Source organism: Ananas comosus, linkage group 7 (genome assembly GCF_001540865.1).
Source record: "Ananas comosus cultivar F153 linkage group 7, ASM154086v1, whole genome shotgun sequence".
Classification (NCBI taxonomy): domain Eukaryota; kingdom Viridiplantae; phylum Streptophyta; class Magnoliopsida; order Poales; family Bromeliaceae; genus Ananas; species Ananas comosus.
In genome coordinates this window covers 13,540,638-13,559,123 of record NC_033627.1, presented here as the reverse complement: position 1 = coordinate 13,559,123, position 18,486 = coordinate 13,540,638, and the positions used below count along the sequence as shown (strand labels likewise).

General features: G+C 38.2%; 3 protein-coding genes across 3 annotated transcripts; all 3 read left to right on the top strand.

Annotated features, from left to right (window-relative positions):
- On the top strand, positions 1,340-5,057 carry LOC109712688. The gene is made up of 5 exons (XM_020236417.1): positions 1,340-1,441; positions 1,547-1,901; positions 2,771-3,094; positions 4,243-4,600; positions 4,676-5,057. Exons 2-5 carry the CDS (start codon positions 1,558-1,560, stop codon positions 4,760-4,762), a joined length of 1,113 nt encoding a protein of 370 aa, XP_020092006.1. The 5' UTR covers positions 1,340-1,441; positions 1,547-1,557; the 3' UTR covers positions 4,763-5,057.
- Positions 7,882-9,513, top strand: LOC109713282 (UPF0481 protein At3g47200-like). Its single transcript, XM_020237283.1, has 2 exons — positions 7,882-8,178; positions 8,211-9,513. The coding sequence occupies exons 1-2, from the start codon at positions 7,882-7,884 to the stop codon at positions 9,381-9,383; spliced, it is 1,470 nt and encodes a 489-aa protein (XP_020092872.1). The 3' UTR covers positions 9,384-9,513.
- Positions 10,393-12,054, top strand: LOC109712687 (pentatricopeptide repeat-containing protein At1g61870, mitochondrial). Its single transcript, XM_020236416.1, has one exon. The coding sequence runs from the start codon at positions 10,513-10,515 to the stop codon at positions 11,644-11,646; it is 1,134 nt and encodes a 377-aa protein (XP_020092005.1). The 5' UTR covers positions 10,393-10,512; the 3' UTR covers positions 11,647-12,054.

Below are 18,486 nucleotides of genomic sequence, written 5' to 3'. Positions count from 1 at the left end.
CCTAAAAATTCTAATCCAAATTCTTATTGCGTATCTTTTATATTATAAAATATTTTTGCTTTAAGACTTTAAATATTTTTATTGTATGTTATGATATTTCAAATAATGAGATTATATTACGCTTTTTAAACTAATATATATATTTTGCATTTTAAAAAAATAAAAGCAAAAAAAAAAAATTGTGGATAACCCGTATACCCACCCGCCCACCCGTGGGTGAGTATGGATAAAGATGTTGGCTATTCAAAAATTTGCGAGTAAATTTTACAAGTAACCAGCGGATATAATAACTCGTCCACGGGTTACCCAATCCGCCCGTTGCCAGGTCTACACTCAACCCACATCTCCAAGGTCTTAACGAGAAACTTCACTGAGCCATCTAAGGCCCACTTCTCACAATCAATAGCACTCCATTTTTATTTCCGTTGACAACACTGCACCGTTCCATTGTTATCCTTGGATGAAGTATAGACAAAAAAAAGATAAAAACAAACGAAATTTGTCTAAATTATATATTATTTTAAATCGACTATCTAACCTTTTTAAAGTTTAAATTTTACTATCAAATCTCTTAATTTGCTTAATGTGAGCCAATCAACGGCCTTTTGACTTCAAAATTTAAGCTAATTATTTACTTTAATAAATTTATAATTGTAAAAATTGTATGAGATATACCAACTAAACTTATAAAGATAAATAATACATTCAAATTTTGAAATTAAAATACTATTAGTGACTCAAATCTAACAAATTGAAATATTAGATAGTAAAATTAAAATTTTGAAAGATTGGGTAAACCAACTCAAAATAATCTACAATTTAGATAAGTTTCGTATATTTTTACTTACAAAATTAATATAAAAATTTGTCTGAACTATGAACCATTTTCATTTGGTTAATCAATCTTTCAAAAATTTGATTTTATTATCCAACGTATTTTTAACTTTGTTTGATTTGAGTCAATCAACGATACTTTAACTTCAAGATTTAAATATATTATCTCTCTTTACAGATTTACTTAATATATATTATATAATTCTCGCAGCTATAATTTTACTAAAATAAATAATTATTTCATAGGGTGTATCCATATTTATATATTTTTTTGAATATGAATTCGAGTACAAATATATATTGAAAAATGCTAAATTTTGACATTCATATTTGCATTTCACCAAATTCTAAGTCAGACTCTTATCTAATTTTGTCCAAACCTACGCTACTCCGTGGACTCGATCTAAATTTATCCTAACCTTCCACGTGCAGAAAATAGAATAGTCGCATGCCAGAGAGAAGGAAGCTTCAGCGAGAGAATTGTAACAGCGAGCCAAGTAAACGTGTCGGACCCCAATTACACATAATGTGAGTTCCGTATGCAATTTCTTTTGTGTGTTAAACTATTGGAACATCACACGACTATTCTTCTTCTTCCTCGTAGAAGGTACTAACTACTATTATTATCACAGTGATTTACAATGTTTGCATGCGAACATGATATTGCAATTGTTGTTGCTTAATTGGTTTAGTCGTATATATATATATATAGGAACGCTGGAGATGGCGGATTCTGTAGAGTTGCCGGCCTCCGTCGCGGAACTGTCGAATTCCAACATGCAACCATGGGACTCCGTCGGGGAACCTGAATTCGCAAGCGAGATGGAGATCGTTGTGCAGTTGGGCGCCGTCCATAACTATGTTCTTCTAGCGGACGGCGATAACACCGTCGAGGATGTGCTGGTCGAGATTCTCGGCCTCAACAGGGCAGCGCAAGCGCCAGAGCCGAGGCTTTGTTTCAATGACTTGGAATTGGAGAAGCAGAAAACCCTGGCCGAGTACGGAATCAATCTCGGCTCCGTGCTTCAGCTGAAGTGCACTCCGCGGGTGTTGGCACATAGTTATGAGTATGCTTCCCTTTCTGTTTTGAAATTAAGTAACTTAGATTTTGATTCCAAATGGTTTTAAATTGGTTTGGTTATGATTAATTTTAGGCCCAGATTTAAAGATCTTACCTAAAGATGGAAATTACATTCTCGTTGCAAGCAAAGAGATTCAACTACATGTCTACTTCGCATGAGTTTCTTGAATTGTAACTTTCTTTAACATCGTGATGAATTGAATGGTCATGAAGCCAACAAATTAATTAAGACATAAAACTGAGAGCTACTCTTCTATCCTAGATGTAGTCCTCGTCCGCCCTATTGTGTTAGATGCATAAACTCTTCTATCCGATTATTCGCAAACAGAAAAAAAGAAAAATTTACCAAATAGATTTATAAAATTTTTTTAGAAAAAATGATTTCTATCTAAACTTAGCCAGACCCTTTACAATTTTTAAGCAAAATTAATTTTCAAAATCAAATTTAATTCTGCAGAAATTACTTTTTCAGAATTTAGGGCAAACGGGCCCTATATCTATATATGTATTTTAGTAAAAGCTTTAACTTAGTATACGAAGAAAAACTTAGTTTATTTTTGAAAAGAGAAAAAAAAGGGAAGGAATTTTTTTGATTATTTCCATCAGAAACTGAATATCAGCTCGATAAGATGGCTAGAGGAAAAAAAAAAAGAAAGAAGAAAATTTAAACAAATTATCCTGTATCTCTTTTACATGTGACAAAAGCCATCAAATTTGTAACTTAATTTTTCTTTTTTGCCGAAGTAATATTAATGTTTGTTATATATGCATGCACTGGTACAAGAAATATCTTAGGATCTTTGTGAAATTCTATTACAAAGAAACTAACATGTATTACATATGCAACTTCACTAGTCCTACAGAAATAGCCAAGATGAACTGTGCAGAGTCTAGCTCTTCTATGAGACCCGACGGAGATGGTGAAATGAAAATCTTTGTGCAGTCAGAACATTATGGAAATTATGCGCTTGAGGTGGACAGCTCTAACACCATCCAAGATGTTCTAGTCACCGTTCTAGTCTCCGTTCTTCCAACTTGGCAGGCAGCAACTGCGCTTTATTTCAACGGCCAACTACTGGAGAGGGGCAAATCTCTGGCGGACTACAGTATCGAGGATGGGTCCATCCTCCACCTTAAGCGCGCAGCCCTCAATTTCGTTCCAAGAGGTAGAGTAAATATGTACGTAGCTTCCCTCTCCTCAGTCTAATTTTTTATTTCTAATTTGATGTTTTAATAGCTGGAATATAGGTTGTTTTGTGTGAATTTCCACTCTCTGCATTGAGTATCTACAGTTCTTGAATTTCAAATCATTTATCACTGATTTTTCTGTTTGGAATCTTAACTAGCTAGGCCATGATTTTTTTTTTTTTTCATCAATGAGGCTTCATCAGATAACTCCTTGATAGGAGAAAACTTGACTTCCGAAGTCGTTGCCCAAAAAGATTAACTAATTACCAAGACCCTACAAATAAAAAAATTCAAATTATTTATGTGCTCCCATGCCTTAGTGTACAGCATGGATGTTATTAGTGATTGAGACCATGAGTAGCACCTGCATGAGAATGGCTCTAAGTCCAAAAACCTTAATGGATTGCAGCAAGGGACTAATTACTTTCGTTGAACTAGTAATTTCTTGGGTTTTGAATTTGAAAACATGTCATGTAGTTATCTTCTGAGTTTGCTGCTTGCTTTAACAAGTTATTGTTTACAAGTGACCCCTGAATGAATTTTGATGTTAGAGACCTTTTTTTTCCTTTCCCTGTGCGAAAGAAGAAAAATCAACAATGTTTTAGCCGAAGTTAGTTGATGAACTTTCATCCGTTTTGATCTGGAGTGCCGCCATATGAGAGTTCAATTGTTCGTTAGTCTCCACGACCTTTAGCTTTTTAACATTTAGTTTCTATATACGCGTAAAAGGCCCCATCTCAAGCTCAATTGAAAATAGATTTATATAGTCTTCATTTCAAAGCTCAATTATTTGTAAGATTGACTTCATATTCGTAATCGCATGTTCTATGTTAATCAACTGATCAAATGAGGCTATTTCATGTTCCGCACAGAGTGAACAAGTTACGTTTGCAAGTTTCCTAGTAGAATCATGACATATTAGCGTCATACTTTTCCTTTACTTCAGTAGCAAGAAGAATTCATTTATGATGAATGCCATCATATGGTTATTGTTATTTCTCATGCAACTGTAGAACTAACTTTCTGAATATTTCCTAATGGTTGTAATTTATTTTTTTTTAAGATCAGAATGTTCTTTATTTCTTGGGAAATAAAATTCTTAAATTGTAAGTTTCGGTTTCTCTTTTGTTTACTTATAGGAAAGAGAGGCCAAATGTAATTTCAGCAAGGAAAAAAATTACAATAACAGATAAACCTTTAGCAATATGGGAAAAAGAGCATGATAAAGTATTGCTTAGTTTGTTTGTGGAGCAAATTTCAAATGCAGGGCGGGAAAAAATACTACACGGTGGAGAGGATTCTTGGTGCAACATAGTAGCCAAGTTCAATGAATCAACTGACTTGCAGTATGAATATAAACATTTGTTTGAGCGCTTCAATTTTTATAGACGTGAATATCGAATAGTGAACAATATTAGGCATCATCCAAAGTTTAGCTGGGATCATCAGCGTCAAATAGTAATTGCTAAAGATGCTGAATGGAATGAATATATCAAGGTACACTATCACATCACCTTTTCAAATATTTAATACTAAGATCTAATTTATTCAAACCTTTCTTTTTTTACACAGCAAAATCCTGACGCAAGGCCCTACCGAAGGAGAGCAATCCCATATGTTGATTTATTGGGAATCCTGTTTGCCAATACAAAAGTATAAAAATTCATAGTTTCCAATGAATGATTGTTTGGAAAAGAGCAATGTTGTAGTCTATCTATTCTCTACACATGAGATCTAACATTTCGCAATAATCTCGTTCCTTGATGGAGGCGAATATTACTATTGTGTATTTTTCACATGTCATTTCTCATTAGTTTAAATATGTATTGTGTTAACATACGCTATTAGCTAGCTTGTGATGTAAGCTCATAATTAATGCTCCTGTAATAATTTCATAATTAAGCCATTAGATATTCTACATTGAATTTGATTATCTGAGCATCAGGTTCTTTTTTGAATTTGCCTTCTGTTAATTAAGTAAAAAGCTATTCTTTTTCACACAATTTTCTATAGATGGGTCCATACTTCACCTTGAGTGCACAAACTAGATAAACTATAGTGTTTGATACGTACGTAGTTGCCCCTTTTTTGGTCCTTCATTTTTCGTTTTTAAATTTGATATTTCAGTAGCTGGAATATATGTTGCTCTGTGTTAATTTACACTTTCTGCATAGAGTACCTTCAATTTATGAATTCCGATTCAATTATCATTGATTTCTTTCTATGGAATCTTCATGATTAGAATTGATTTCACCAGATTTGGGTGGATTTTTTTTATGAATCTGATAACTTGAGATCGGAATTCTAGTGGTTTATGTTTAACTTCTCTATCGGTGAAATGAATCCAATAGGGGCTAAATCCTTTTCCTCTGGAAAAAAGAAAATAAGTGAATCCGATATAATCCCATTCATTCCAAATGGAAAAATTCAACTCAAATCTGTTAACGCAAAGTTTCTGGAATCAGTGGTGATGAAACCACCAATAGTAAAGAAAAAGATGTCTAGTCTACCATTAGAACTGAACCTTTTAAGACTCGAACAGGTGGAGAATTTGAAATCCCCAAAAAGAATCCAACTCGTTTAAGTATTCTGACCGACCGTTTCTAGAGCAAGTGGTAAAGAACTTTGTGGTTAAAACCCGAGGTCCCAAATTCAAATTCTAATTAATTCACATTTCTAATTAAGTTTATTTCTAAATAAAATAAATAAAGCGAGTAGGATGCTATCTATCTTTCGAAAAAAAGTATTCTAAATATCGACCACATTCAAAAGGACCTGTTGAGAGCTCCTATTCACCCAACCCACATCTCTAAGGTCTTTCTAGAAACTACACTGAGCCATCTAAGGCCCACTTCTCACAATCAACGGACAATGGCACTCTAGGCATTTACTTGCTTTTATTAATTTCCGTTGAAAAATATTTATAAAAAAAAGATAAAAGCATACAAAATTTATCTAAATTATAAATAATTTTAAATGGACTATCTAAATTTTTAATTTTTAAAATTTATTATTTAATCCTTTAATTTCTTTAATTTGAGTCAATCAACGATTTTTTGACTTCAAAATGTAAGCTAACTATTTAATTTAATAAATTATATAATTGTGAGAATTATATAAAGTATACTAATTAAACCTATAAAAATAATTAATATATTTAAATTTTGAAATCAAAATACTGTTAGCTGACTCAAAATCGAACAAATTGAAATATTAAATAATAAAATTAAAATTTTAAAAGGTTGAGTAAACCAACTCAAAATAATCTATAGTTTAGATAAATTTTGTGTATTTTACTTAAAAAATTAATGTAAAAATTTATCTAGTCTTTAAACTATTTTAATTTAGTGAATAAATCTTTCAAGAGTTTGATTTTATTACGCAATCTTTAATTTTATTTATTTGAGTCAGAAAAGAATATTTTTACTTTAAAATAATATATTATATATTTTTATAAATTTATTTAATATATTTTATATAATTTTTATAATAATAAATTATTAAAATAAATAATTAATCTGTAATTGGCATCCGAGCCGTGCGTGGTATGTAGGGATTAAAACGGGCCGGCGGCACGTGGGCCGCCGGCCCGGCACGGCCTCGGCCGGGCCACAGCACGCACGGGTACTGTAGCACCGTGCCGGGCCGCGCCGGCCCGAAGCCTGGGCCGTGCTGGGCCACCATTTTGAGAGCGCCGACGGCCCGGCACGGCACGGCCGAATCGGGCCCGCCGTGCCGGGCCGCAGGGTGGCGGGCGCGCCCGCACGGCACGGCCCGCTTGGGCCGTCGCCACCGGGCCGCCCGGCCCGCATCCCATGGCCCAAGGCAATTGCCTTGGGCCATGAGTTCTGAGCTCCTGTGGAGGAGGGCTCGGCCCTCTCCCGAGGAGCTCTCCTCCAAGGTCTGCCTCAGCAGACCTGGGGAGGAGGACATTTGGTCCAATGGACAAAAGACTTTTGGTCCATTGGACCAAAAGTCTATAAACTTTTTCTTTTTTTTTTTTAAAATAAATAATACAAATTTATTTATTTTTTTAAAATAAATATTTTATAGGCCGGCCCGAAGCACGGCCCGGCCGGCACGGCCGTGCCTTCGGGCCAAAGGGCCGTGCGGGCCAGAGGATAGAAAAATTAGGCCGGCACGGCCCGGCCCGAATTAAATTCAGGCCGGGCCGGGCCTGACCTTAGCCCGATTTGGCACGAAAAATGTGGGCCGTGCCGCCCCGGCACGGCCCACATTACACCCCTAACTGGTATGCGTTTCAGCGTCGTACAGCGTGGGCTGAAGACCGAGGCAAGTTGGGGGAGAGATGGGGTGCCCAAGCGCTGCCGGTCCGGACAGACAGGAAAGCGGATAAGCTTTGCTTCTTCCTTTGCTTCTTCAAAGGCTCATCCGCAACCCAAAAAAACAAACCGATCCTAGAGCACTAAATTTTGCAGTTCAAATATTATCGACCCCATTGCACTGCGATGTTTCGTCCATATAGTTTAGTTTATCTTTTCACTAAATAATATATTATTTATTAAAAAAAAATCAACCGATTATAACTTAATAAATTAAAAATTAGATAATATATTAAAATTTTAAAAACGTATAGTTCAAATAAATTCAGTGCGTTTTCCCCTAACAAGCTTTTAGGGGAAAAAAGAAAATTTTCTTCTTAGAGAAAATCTTTACTATTGCCCCTTTGTGCCGACTGGATCTGGAACAGGTACTAATATAGGGAGGGAGATTACATACCGAGGACGATCTTCGACTGCACAGGATAGCCGCCGGCGATGGCACAGGATCAGGGAGAGGCGGTCGCCATAGACATCGACGAGGCCGTGCTGAGCTCCGTCAGGTCGAACATCAGGGGATTAAACCGCAACCCGATGGCGCCGGAGAGCTTCACCATCTTCCGCGTCCCGGCCCACGTCCGGCAGCGCAACACGCACCTCTACGAGCCCCGGATGGTGTCCGTCGGCCCCTACGGCCGCGGCGACCGCCCCGTCCTCCGCGCCATGGAGCAGCACAAGTGGCGCTACCTGCAGGACTTCCTCTCCCGCAACCCCTACAGCCGCGTCGACCGCCCCGTCCTCCGCGCCATGTAGCCGAGATCCGGGAGCTGGAGCCTCGGGCGCGGCGGTGCTACTTCGAGCCCGTCGAGCTCAGCGCCGAGAAGTTCGTGGAGATGCTGCTCCTCGACGGGTGCTTTGTCCTCGAGTTCATCATCAAGTGGAGCCAGGGGGACGACGACAGCGTCTGCACCGCCGGATGGAGCTTGCCGCTCGTGCGCGGCGACCTGCTCCTGCTCGAGAACCAGATCCCCCTCTTCGTGCTCGAGAAGCTGTTCGAGCTCGTCACGTTCACCATGGACGACGAGGAGATACCCTCCCTGATGGAGCTTCTCGTGAACTACCTCGCGAGCAGAAACGTCGAGAGGCCCGAGGAAGAGATGCTGGCCAGTCGCGTCTCCGCCGCCGCCGCTTCCGTGCACGGCGAAGCCAAAGATTTCCACCACCTGTTGCATCTCTACTACCGCTGCTACATCACGAAACCACAAACTGACCCGAGGGGCAGTACCATCTGCGGTACTATTCTCAAATGGTTAAAGCCGACTAAGATCTTCGCCTCCCTCCTCTCTTATCTCCGATTAAAGATTTCCCGATCGCAGGCGCCGGCGGATAAGAAAAGATCGCCGAATACGATTCCGTCCGCGACCGAGCTCGAGGAGGCCGGAGTGACGTTTAAGAGGAAGGGCGAGAAGAGGAAAAGGAACGAGAGTGATCAGCATCATCCCGGTTCGTTCCTGGACGTCGCATTTCACGACGGCGTGCTCGAGATCCCATTCCTCTCGGTGGAGAACTCGACGTTATCGCGGTTCACGAACCTCGTGGCATTCGAGCAGTGCGGCGGGTGCAAGCCGGAGGAGGCGTACATGACGAGCTACGCGACGTTCATGGACTGCATCATCGACACGCCGGCAGACGTCGCGATACTCCACCAGAGCGGGATCCTGGAGAACAAGCTGGCGAGCGACAAGGAGCTGGCGGTGTTCTTCAACCAGCTCTCCGACTGCGCCGCCATGGATTTCGAGAAGCACTACCTCGCCGGGTTGTTCCGGGACGTGAGGAAGTACTGCGATTCCGATTGGCCCAAGTGGAGGGCGAAGCTGGTCAGGGACTATTTCGGCAACCCGTGGGCCATCCTTTCCTTGATCGCAGCAGTTTTCGTTCTTGTTTTCACCTTCCTGCAGACCTTCTACACCGTCTTCCCTTACTACCATCCTAGGAATTAGTTTGCCTCAGGGGATGCTCTGCTTGTACGCTCAAGTGATTATACCAGTGTGAAATTGTTGATCTCTGGATTGGAAAATATGTAAGATTTATGCTCATCTAATCTAGAATTAGAATAACTGATTTCTATTATCTTTATTTGATTTGAGAGGATTTCATTTCGATTCTCATTAATTTCAAAGAAGATTAATTTTCCTTCCTACAATTTGCAGCCGTAGAAAGAGAAATAAACTTTGATTTCGGAAGGATTGATAGATCCAAATTTTAAGTTTGATATGTATATTCAAATTTTAAGTTGGGTATGCAACTATAATATTTGACCTATGGGTCCTGTGGTTGGAGCTGGCGGCGAGTTCTGGGAACTGTTTAGAGCGAAGGACGGCGCAACTAAGAAGAAGGGGTTCATTTCATATGCGATGGCTGGCATGTTTAGAGAGGTTGTGGGATGTGATCCGGGTAATGCAGCGAGCAGTGAACTAGTGATGAACTGATTTCAATGATCGCACAGTCTATGAACAAGTTGATTTCAACAATTATAGTTTTTTTTTTTTTTTCTGTTAAATGAAGCGGGTAGCGTGCTATTTTTTTCTCAAAAAAAAAAAAAAACAATTGTAGTTTTTTTTTTATTATTATTTCACACTTTATCTCGAGGCACAGTTACCTCACTCATTATAACCTAATATATTTTTTTTTTATAAATGAAGCAAATGATGTACTATGTTTGTCTCAAAATAAGATATTTGATCTAGTGGAAGTGATCTATAAATCTAATTTATACAGTAATTAAGTCATGCATGAACAAATTCAAATTCTCTCTTTGCTTATCTTAAATTTTTATTTATTCACAAACTTAATATTTAATGACATTGCAAACAAAGACGAAAAACGAAAACTGATTCATAAAAATATGATATTGAGCTTGAAATGTTACCTGTACGGTTCAGTGTGACGGTTGTGACGAGGGCCTAACACTGTAAGCTAAGCAACCCGAAGTTGGGGACAAGCCAGGCCGGGTCGGCCAGGCCTCAGGCCCGTTTCGCCCGTGAAAATGTGGACCGTTCCGGCCCACCTCTCCCTCTCCTTCCCCAAAACCCCCCGAAACCCTAATCCCCGAGCTCTCAAACCCTAATCATGTCGTGGTCTTCGTTCTCCCCCGCCGCCGACCGCCTCCGCCTCCTCCTCCGCCACCGCCGCACCTTCTCCTCCTCCTCCGCCGCGCCCGACGCCGCCGCCGCCGACGCGGATCGCATCGTCGCCATTTGCCGCGCCGCCGCGCTCTCCCCCTCCTCCCACCTCGACCGCCACGCCCTCTCCCTCGCCGTCTCCTCCCTCTCCGCCTCCCGCTCCTTCGACCACCTCCGCTCCCTCCTCCACTCCCTCCTCCTCTCCCCCCACTCCCCTCCTCGCCACCTCTCCCACGCCATCGTCCTCTTCGGCCAAGCCGGCCTCCTCGACGACGCCCTCCGCACCTTCCGCTCCCACCCCGACCTCCCCTCCCTCAACGCCCTCCTCTTCGCCTGCATCCTCTCCCGCAACCACGACCGAGTCCCCCGCCTCTTCCGCGACCTCCCCGCCTCCCACGGCATAAATCCTAACCTCGACACCTACAACACCGTCCTCAAGTCCTTCTCCGAGTCCGGCACCTCGCGCTCCTTCTTCTCGGTGCTCGACGAAATGTCCCGGGCTAAAATCAAGCCCAACCGGACCACATTCTACACCGCGCTCGCCGGATTCTACAAAGAAGAGCGCTTCGACGATGTGGAGAAGGTTCTGGAGCTGATGAAGAAGCACGATTGCCGCCCGGGGCTTACCACCTACAATGTGCGGATCCAGAGCTTGTGCAAGCTCAAGCGCCCCGGGGAAGCCATGGCCTTGCTTAAGGAGATGAAGGGGAAGGGAATGAAGCCGAATTGGGTCACTTACAACCATTTGATCTACGGGTTCTGCAAAGAAGGGGATTTGGAGGAGGCGAAGAAGCTTTACAAGGAGATGCGGAGTAGAGGGTGTGTGGGGGATAGCGCGTTTTACTTCACTTTGATCTATTATCTATGTAAAGGCGGCGACTTTGAGACGGCATTGGGGTTGTGCAGGGAGACTATGGCGAGGAACTGGATTCCGTGCTTCTCGACAATGAAGATGCTCGTTAACGGGCTCGTGAGCGCGTCGAAGGTTGAGGAGGCTAAGGAGATTGTGGAGAAGATAAAGGAGAAGTTCTCAGGGAATGCGGATATGTGGAAGGAGGTGGAAGAGGCATTGCCTCAGTAGCTTGAGAGGATTAGTTTTGTACGCTTCGTTCTTTCTCGCGCTGAACTTGTGTTGGTAGTATGGAGCCTAGAATGATCCAAAGTTACCTTACATATGAATTCTCGTCGAGTATGACTCTGCTTATTTCACATGCTTTTCGTGGATTATGTGGAGCCAAATTTGTTATAGCCCTCTCGTGAAAGTTTGCAATGATGAAGGCCGTTGTGATGTTGCTGCAGCCCTAACGTTAGTAATAAGATTAATTTTTTTGGATGTTGTGGGATGCTACGTGTTCCGAATTTTTTAAGGTATCTGGAATTGCAGTAGTAATGGTGTAAGATCTGGAGGAAAAATACAAATTGAAGCTACTATTTTTCATTTCTTACCTATCTTTGTTCTGTTTAATAAAAGGATAAGTTTGTTCGCTTATGGTAGTAGTGCATTCTATGTTTTAACTATGCTTATGGTATCTACAACTATTGGTTTTGTTGTTCTTTTCGATTGTAAAATGCCTTAGTTTATCCACTGGCACCTTTAGCACTCTAACCAGCACTCTAACCACATGTGATGACTGTTGAGGAAGGTTGTTTTCATTTTCAAGCTTCATTTGTTCTGTTCCCTGATTCTCATTCTGTTCTTCTTTCATTTATTATCATTATGCAAATTTATGTAGATTTGTATTCTCTCTTTTGTTTTCACATTGAGCCACGAACCTGTATGATCTTCACTATGGGGATTGTTTAGATTAGCTATTTTGAATGTATGACTTTCTTAATCAGAATAGCAATAACAATATCAGATAAAGAATGTGATGATGTGAGATGACACGATCATAAAAGCTACATTTTAGGCCTTAAAAATGGTCGTGAAAACGTATTAGACTGATGGAAGAATAGCAAATCTGCTTTTGCTTTATCGAATTTTCTTCTGATTTCTCTCGAACCTGTATAATGTTAAAAGTGTCCAACAAAGGAAGTGTGCCTAGAGGTTATAAACCTATCTCTCCATGTTTTCCTCTCACTAGGAACCATTACAAGATCAGTAGGGATAGTAGGGATAGTGAAGTATGAAGCAGTAGAAGCCAACAACAAAGACAAGCTTTGCAGATGAAGTTAATGATCTTGGTGACATTGGTGTCTTGGAGCGTACGTCGTGGCGCAATATGGAAACGTGAAAACCAATAATCTAACAGAAAGGGATAGTGGACAAAATCAATAAGCCAAAAACATTTCTTAGTAGAACTCTTTGAACAAAGTCCTAGATGAAAAATCCGGTGATCAAATATTGTTTTTACTTTGCCCACTCCTGAGTATAAAAAGCAGTAGGTAGGTTTGAGCTCTTCGCGCTCCTGTCTCTCCCCCATCACTGCTTAGTTTCACACACATTAAGCAAGTGGTGGTTGGAGGGAGGGGGGGAGTGGACCACCACCTCCAACCATGGGCGTAGCGGGGCGCGAGCGCGGCGTGCTGAAGCTCGTCCACCCCGGTGGGTTCGTGGAGGTCCACCGGAAGCCCATGGCGGCGGCGGAGGTGATGGCGCGGAACCCAAGGCACTCCATAGCCGACCCCCGGGTGTTCCAGAACCCGCGGCTGGTCCTCCGCCCCGACGCGCTGCTCAACACGGGCGACGTGTTCTACATCGTCCCCAACCGCACACTCTACCGACTGCTGCGAACCTCAAAGAGTGTCGTTAAGTACTAGGCATCGTCGGCCCCTAGCTTGCCGTTGCAATAAAACAGATCGCATGGATTGAGAGATTTTTCTTTGTTACTTGATGCATGAGCTTGTATTTCATCTTTCAAAACATTTGATCTTCTGATGACCACAAACATTTGATCTTTGTCTGAAGTTTTAAATAGATATGAATGGTGGATTTATATGATCTAAAAATAGTGGAACTATTTGAACTAGAAAATAACAAGGAACAATTTGATTCCTTAAAAATTAAGCTGAACTTGGAGCAATTGCTTTGATTGAAACTTTGTACAACTGCAGGAGCACTAGCCAATACTACAATCAAATTGCGATGTTATCAAATGTTGCAATGGTAAAATTATTGTTAGCTGTATTTTGGCGAAATAAAAGTTCTTTTTTTACAAATGATGAATAAAATATCCTCTTTATCGCGAACAAACGATTTCTAGCTGATGAAAATACGGTACTGTTCTCCATCGATAGATCTTCGCTTCTGAATTCACCTGCGTAAGAGAAAAAAAGATACTTTAAATCGAGTAGAATTAAGTATCCATATCGGCATAATGATAATAATATAATAGTATACCTATACCTTGATATAATCATTCCATTCAGCATCTGTAGCAATTACTACTTGTCGTTGATGATCCCAACTAAATGTAGGATGATTCATGATGCCTTTCACTATTCGATATTCATGTCTGTAATAGTACAAGCGATGTTCCAAATGTTCGATTCCATAATTCAACCCTGTTACTCTATTGAACCTAGCAACTATGTCGCGTCATGAATCTCTCGTAAAATTCCCGCCATTTCGAGTGTGCACTACCATCAAATCAAGAAGTACTTTGTCATACTCTTTTAGCCATATAACTGAAGGCTGAAGAATCATTACAATCTTTCCTCGTCCTAATATTCTGCTTGACCACTCCCGTCTGTAAGTACAATGCTTGATTTTATGCAATGTTTTCGATAATTGTAGTGAATTATTATTGAAAAAAAAGGTTGAGGAGCGAAAATTAGAAAGGGGACATCTATACATACTCATTCGGACCGCGGTTTGGCCCTATGATGTACTTAAGTTGAACGACGCATCGGTCATGGATTCCGTAGTCCGAAAGTGATTAAGCTTCCTCCAACACTGAGCCGTTGAACCAAAGCGTAGGCTTCGGCCATCGCCCTAAACTGCGTATATCGCCAAGAACGGCGATCAACACATCCCAGATGGTGTTCGAGCTATCCACCTCAAGCGCATAATTGCCGTTGTTCGAACGCACGAATATCTCCATGTCGCCGTTGGTGCGAGGCAGCATGTGAGCTTCGAGCCGTGTCACACCATAGAGTATTCGACCACCCAAAGATCTCAATTTCGGCATCTTTCCTGCAAAATTTTTAGTAAAAATGCGCGTACCATGTCGGTAAGTTTACATAGAAGCACATTTTACAAACTACCAATATCAGAGAAACAACGAGCTCTCTTTATACAGGATATATAGCCTATTAGGACAATGAGAATCGAATGCAAACAAACTAATGGCTTAATTTACAAATCATTATAATAAGAGTTCATACCTTTTTATGCAGCAATAGTGATTCAAGAATCAGAGTTCTCAACTTAAAGAGAGAGAGAGAGAGAGAGAGAGAGAGAAAGAGGGGGGAGAGAGATGGAAGTGGAAGGATTTGCATAGAATATCACTGTAGCACCCACTCTTTTTATAAGCTTGACATTTCCTTTGACTCGGTAAGAGTTTGACTTGGTCGTTTCGCTATTGAGTAGGTCAACCCTTTTTTTTGTTTTTGTCTAAAAATCTAGCATTAAAAAGGGATAAATTTTACTGCAAAATATTAAAATAATTTTATTCTAACTCACGATTTTGGTGCTCGCACGCTTATCTAAAATTCAAAATTTTTTCCATCAGCAAATTTAAGATCAAATGTCGCCATGAGCTAATTTGATATTTTAAATGTTAAAAATTTATGTGATACTAAATTCACTTTATAAGAGATTGTTAGCACACAGTTTANGGTGCTCGCACGCTTATCTAAAATTCAAAATTTTTTCCATCAGCAAATTTGATATTTTAAATGTTAAAAATTTATGTGATACTAAATTCACTTTATAAGAGATTGTTAGCACACAGTTTACCCGAATATATTTGTGTACGACATTTTCTTATAAATCGAATAATATTTTTATTTTTAGTTTTAAAGCTATTTAATTCTGTATACAAACTATATTTATTGGATTGGATTTTGATTTTAAAAGACTAATCCATGAAATATTAAGTATGATCTACAAGCTTTTCGGTTATCTATGGTTCATAAAATAAAGAGTAAACTTTAATTTGCCTCTCTGGAGTTTAGTTCAATTTTATTTTGGTATTCTGTAATTCAAAAAATTACACTTAATTACTCTATAGTTTAGCTCACTTTTACTTTATTATTCCATGGTTCAAAAAGTTGTATTTATCTATTTTATAGTAATCCAAAAAAATATTTTTTTATTTTATTTAATAGTATTTTTTTTTTTATACAAATAAAGATAAAATCATATGGTTGTTCAATGAGAGTTTTTGAACTATATGGTACAAAGTAAATATAAACTAAAACACGAAGTCAAATTAATATTTATTCTAAAATTAATTATTTTACCCTCGAAGAGGGATTAATTCATTGTAGCTAAATTTATTATCTGAATGAATGAAGCAGGTAGCGTGCTACCTTTTTCTCAAAAAAAAAAAGAAAAAAAGAATTATTATAAAATAGATTATAATAAAAGTCGGATGTACAAACTTTTTATGAAAAAATTACAAAGCAAAATATAACAAGCTTTTATAACAAAGATTTTTAGAAAGCAAATTAGTACAAGCTTTTTAACAAAACGCTTCACTTTGGCCCCTACAATTTAATACTTTTACGTTTGCCACACCTTATTTAGAAAATTTTTATAAAATTTTGGAAAAACTTCAAAAAACTTCCTTACGGTTTCGTACTTTTTCAATTTAGTACCATATGGTTTAAAATGTATCAAGTTAGTACCATGTGATTTCGCACTTTCTCACTTTAATACCCTGTGATTTAAAGTGTATCAAGTTAGTACGCTGTGGTTTCATTTTTGTATCAAGTTAGTACTCTATGATTTTTTTTTTTTCTCTTTTTATTACCACTTCGAGGTATTTTTTTCGTTAAATCAGTGACAAAGTTAAAACTAAATAGTATTAAAATAAATATTCGATAAACTTAGATAGAGTATCTAAAGTTTTTTGTATATAATTTAACGAAATATTAAACCACAGGATACTAAAGTGAGAAAGTACGAAATCACAAAGTACTAACTTGATACACTTTAAACCACAGGATATTAAAGTGAGAAAGTACGAAACCACGATGTACTAACTTAATACACTTTAAACCACAGGGTACTAAAGTGAGAAAGTGCAAAACCAATGGGGTATTTAAAATTTTCCCTAAAATTTGTTAAAAAAAAATTGAAAATGGTTGCAGCCGAGGGATGTAAAACTGACCCAGCCCGTGCCTTTCGGGCTGTATTGGGCTGGAGACTTGATAATTCGGCCCAGTATGGCCCAACCTGAATTTGAAGCCAGACCGGGCAAAGCCCGCCCATAACCCATTTTGGTCCGGATAATGTGAGCTGTCCCAGTCGGACACAGCCCACATTACACCCCTAGTGACGACCAAAATGCACTTTTTATGTAACTCCATCTCGGCTGACTGCCTGACTGCATGTAGTAGTATTTTTTACTCCTCTTCATTTAAAAAATTATTCGGTCGAAATGATGGCACGCACCATAACGGCTAGATGAGTTGTAATAATTAGAAAATTTTTGAGCCAAAATAACAGGTCCGAAATGTTTAAAACTTAGTTGTACTCCTTAGCAAAAGATCTATATCTTACACCCTCAAATCTACAATTTTAAAATTATTTTAAAATTTTAATTTTTTTAAAAATAAATTGACAGCGTGAGAATGCAACCTCCTTGTGTTTATATTAGTGATTTCAAAAAAGAAATCCTCCTTCAAACAAATTTTCTTTTGAGTAAAACCTACTATCGAGACTGTTTAATAATAAGTAATATATTTGAAAAATTTATAATTATTTACACGTCAATCCTTCAAATGTTGTTTATCTTATCTCTCAGAATATATTTTAATTTTAAATAACTAATCGTCGAATATAAAGCATATTATATGAGAAATATGAATCTGGTTGCAGACAATAATTTCTCTCTCCAAGACGGTTTAATTAATTGGATCGAATTCAGAATTAATTAATAAAATCGGCTCAAAATTAAGTAAGAATGAAGACTTTTAAGTTGACTCAAAATTTTCTGATAAATTGCGCTTCTCGTCCTCAAACTTTGAGATGTTGAACTTTACTCTGTTGTATTTTTTTTTTTTTTTTTTTACTTTAAACTGTCATAATAAAGTTTACTATTTAATTTAGTTGGTTAAATAATGATCATATTAAGAATATGACAGTGATGTTGTTGTATTATAATTAATGTCATAAATTACTATTATATTGGTGAAACATCAATTTTCAGTTAATTAAATTATACTATAGATTTTGAGTGCAATAATTAATAGAATTTGAGTCAAAAATAACAACAAAATAAATTTTAAACACCAAAATATCACACACCTTAAAATTCACTAAAAACAGATTTAAATACAATCAGATATATTTTCAGATTCAAATATGGATCGAATAAATATTCGGATACTAGTCGAATAATGATAACATACACTAATATATACATATAAATATGAAATAGAATTGACAACAATGCAATAAACTTTTACATTATTTTCATATTTTTATATATACCTATATATATGTAATTGAATAAAATTTAAGATTTAATATATACAAGTGTAATTTTTATACATATGAAACTCATAATAAAATAAATGAAGATTACAAAAAAACAATCTTATTTTTCCATCAGGATATATTATCCTTTCATTAAAAGTTATCAAACTCCTTATTATCTTCCCACAAATAATAACTATTGTTGTCTTTATGTTCCATATATCCACACACATATTAGGAATCAAATAATATTATAATTTAATTTATTAATATAAAATATAATACTATTAAAATATTTGGTTATTCATTTCTATATTCATTTTTTAGATATCC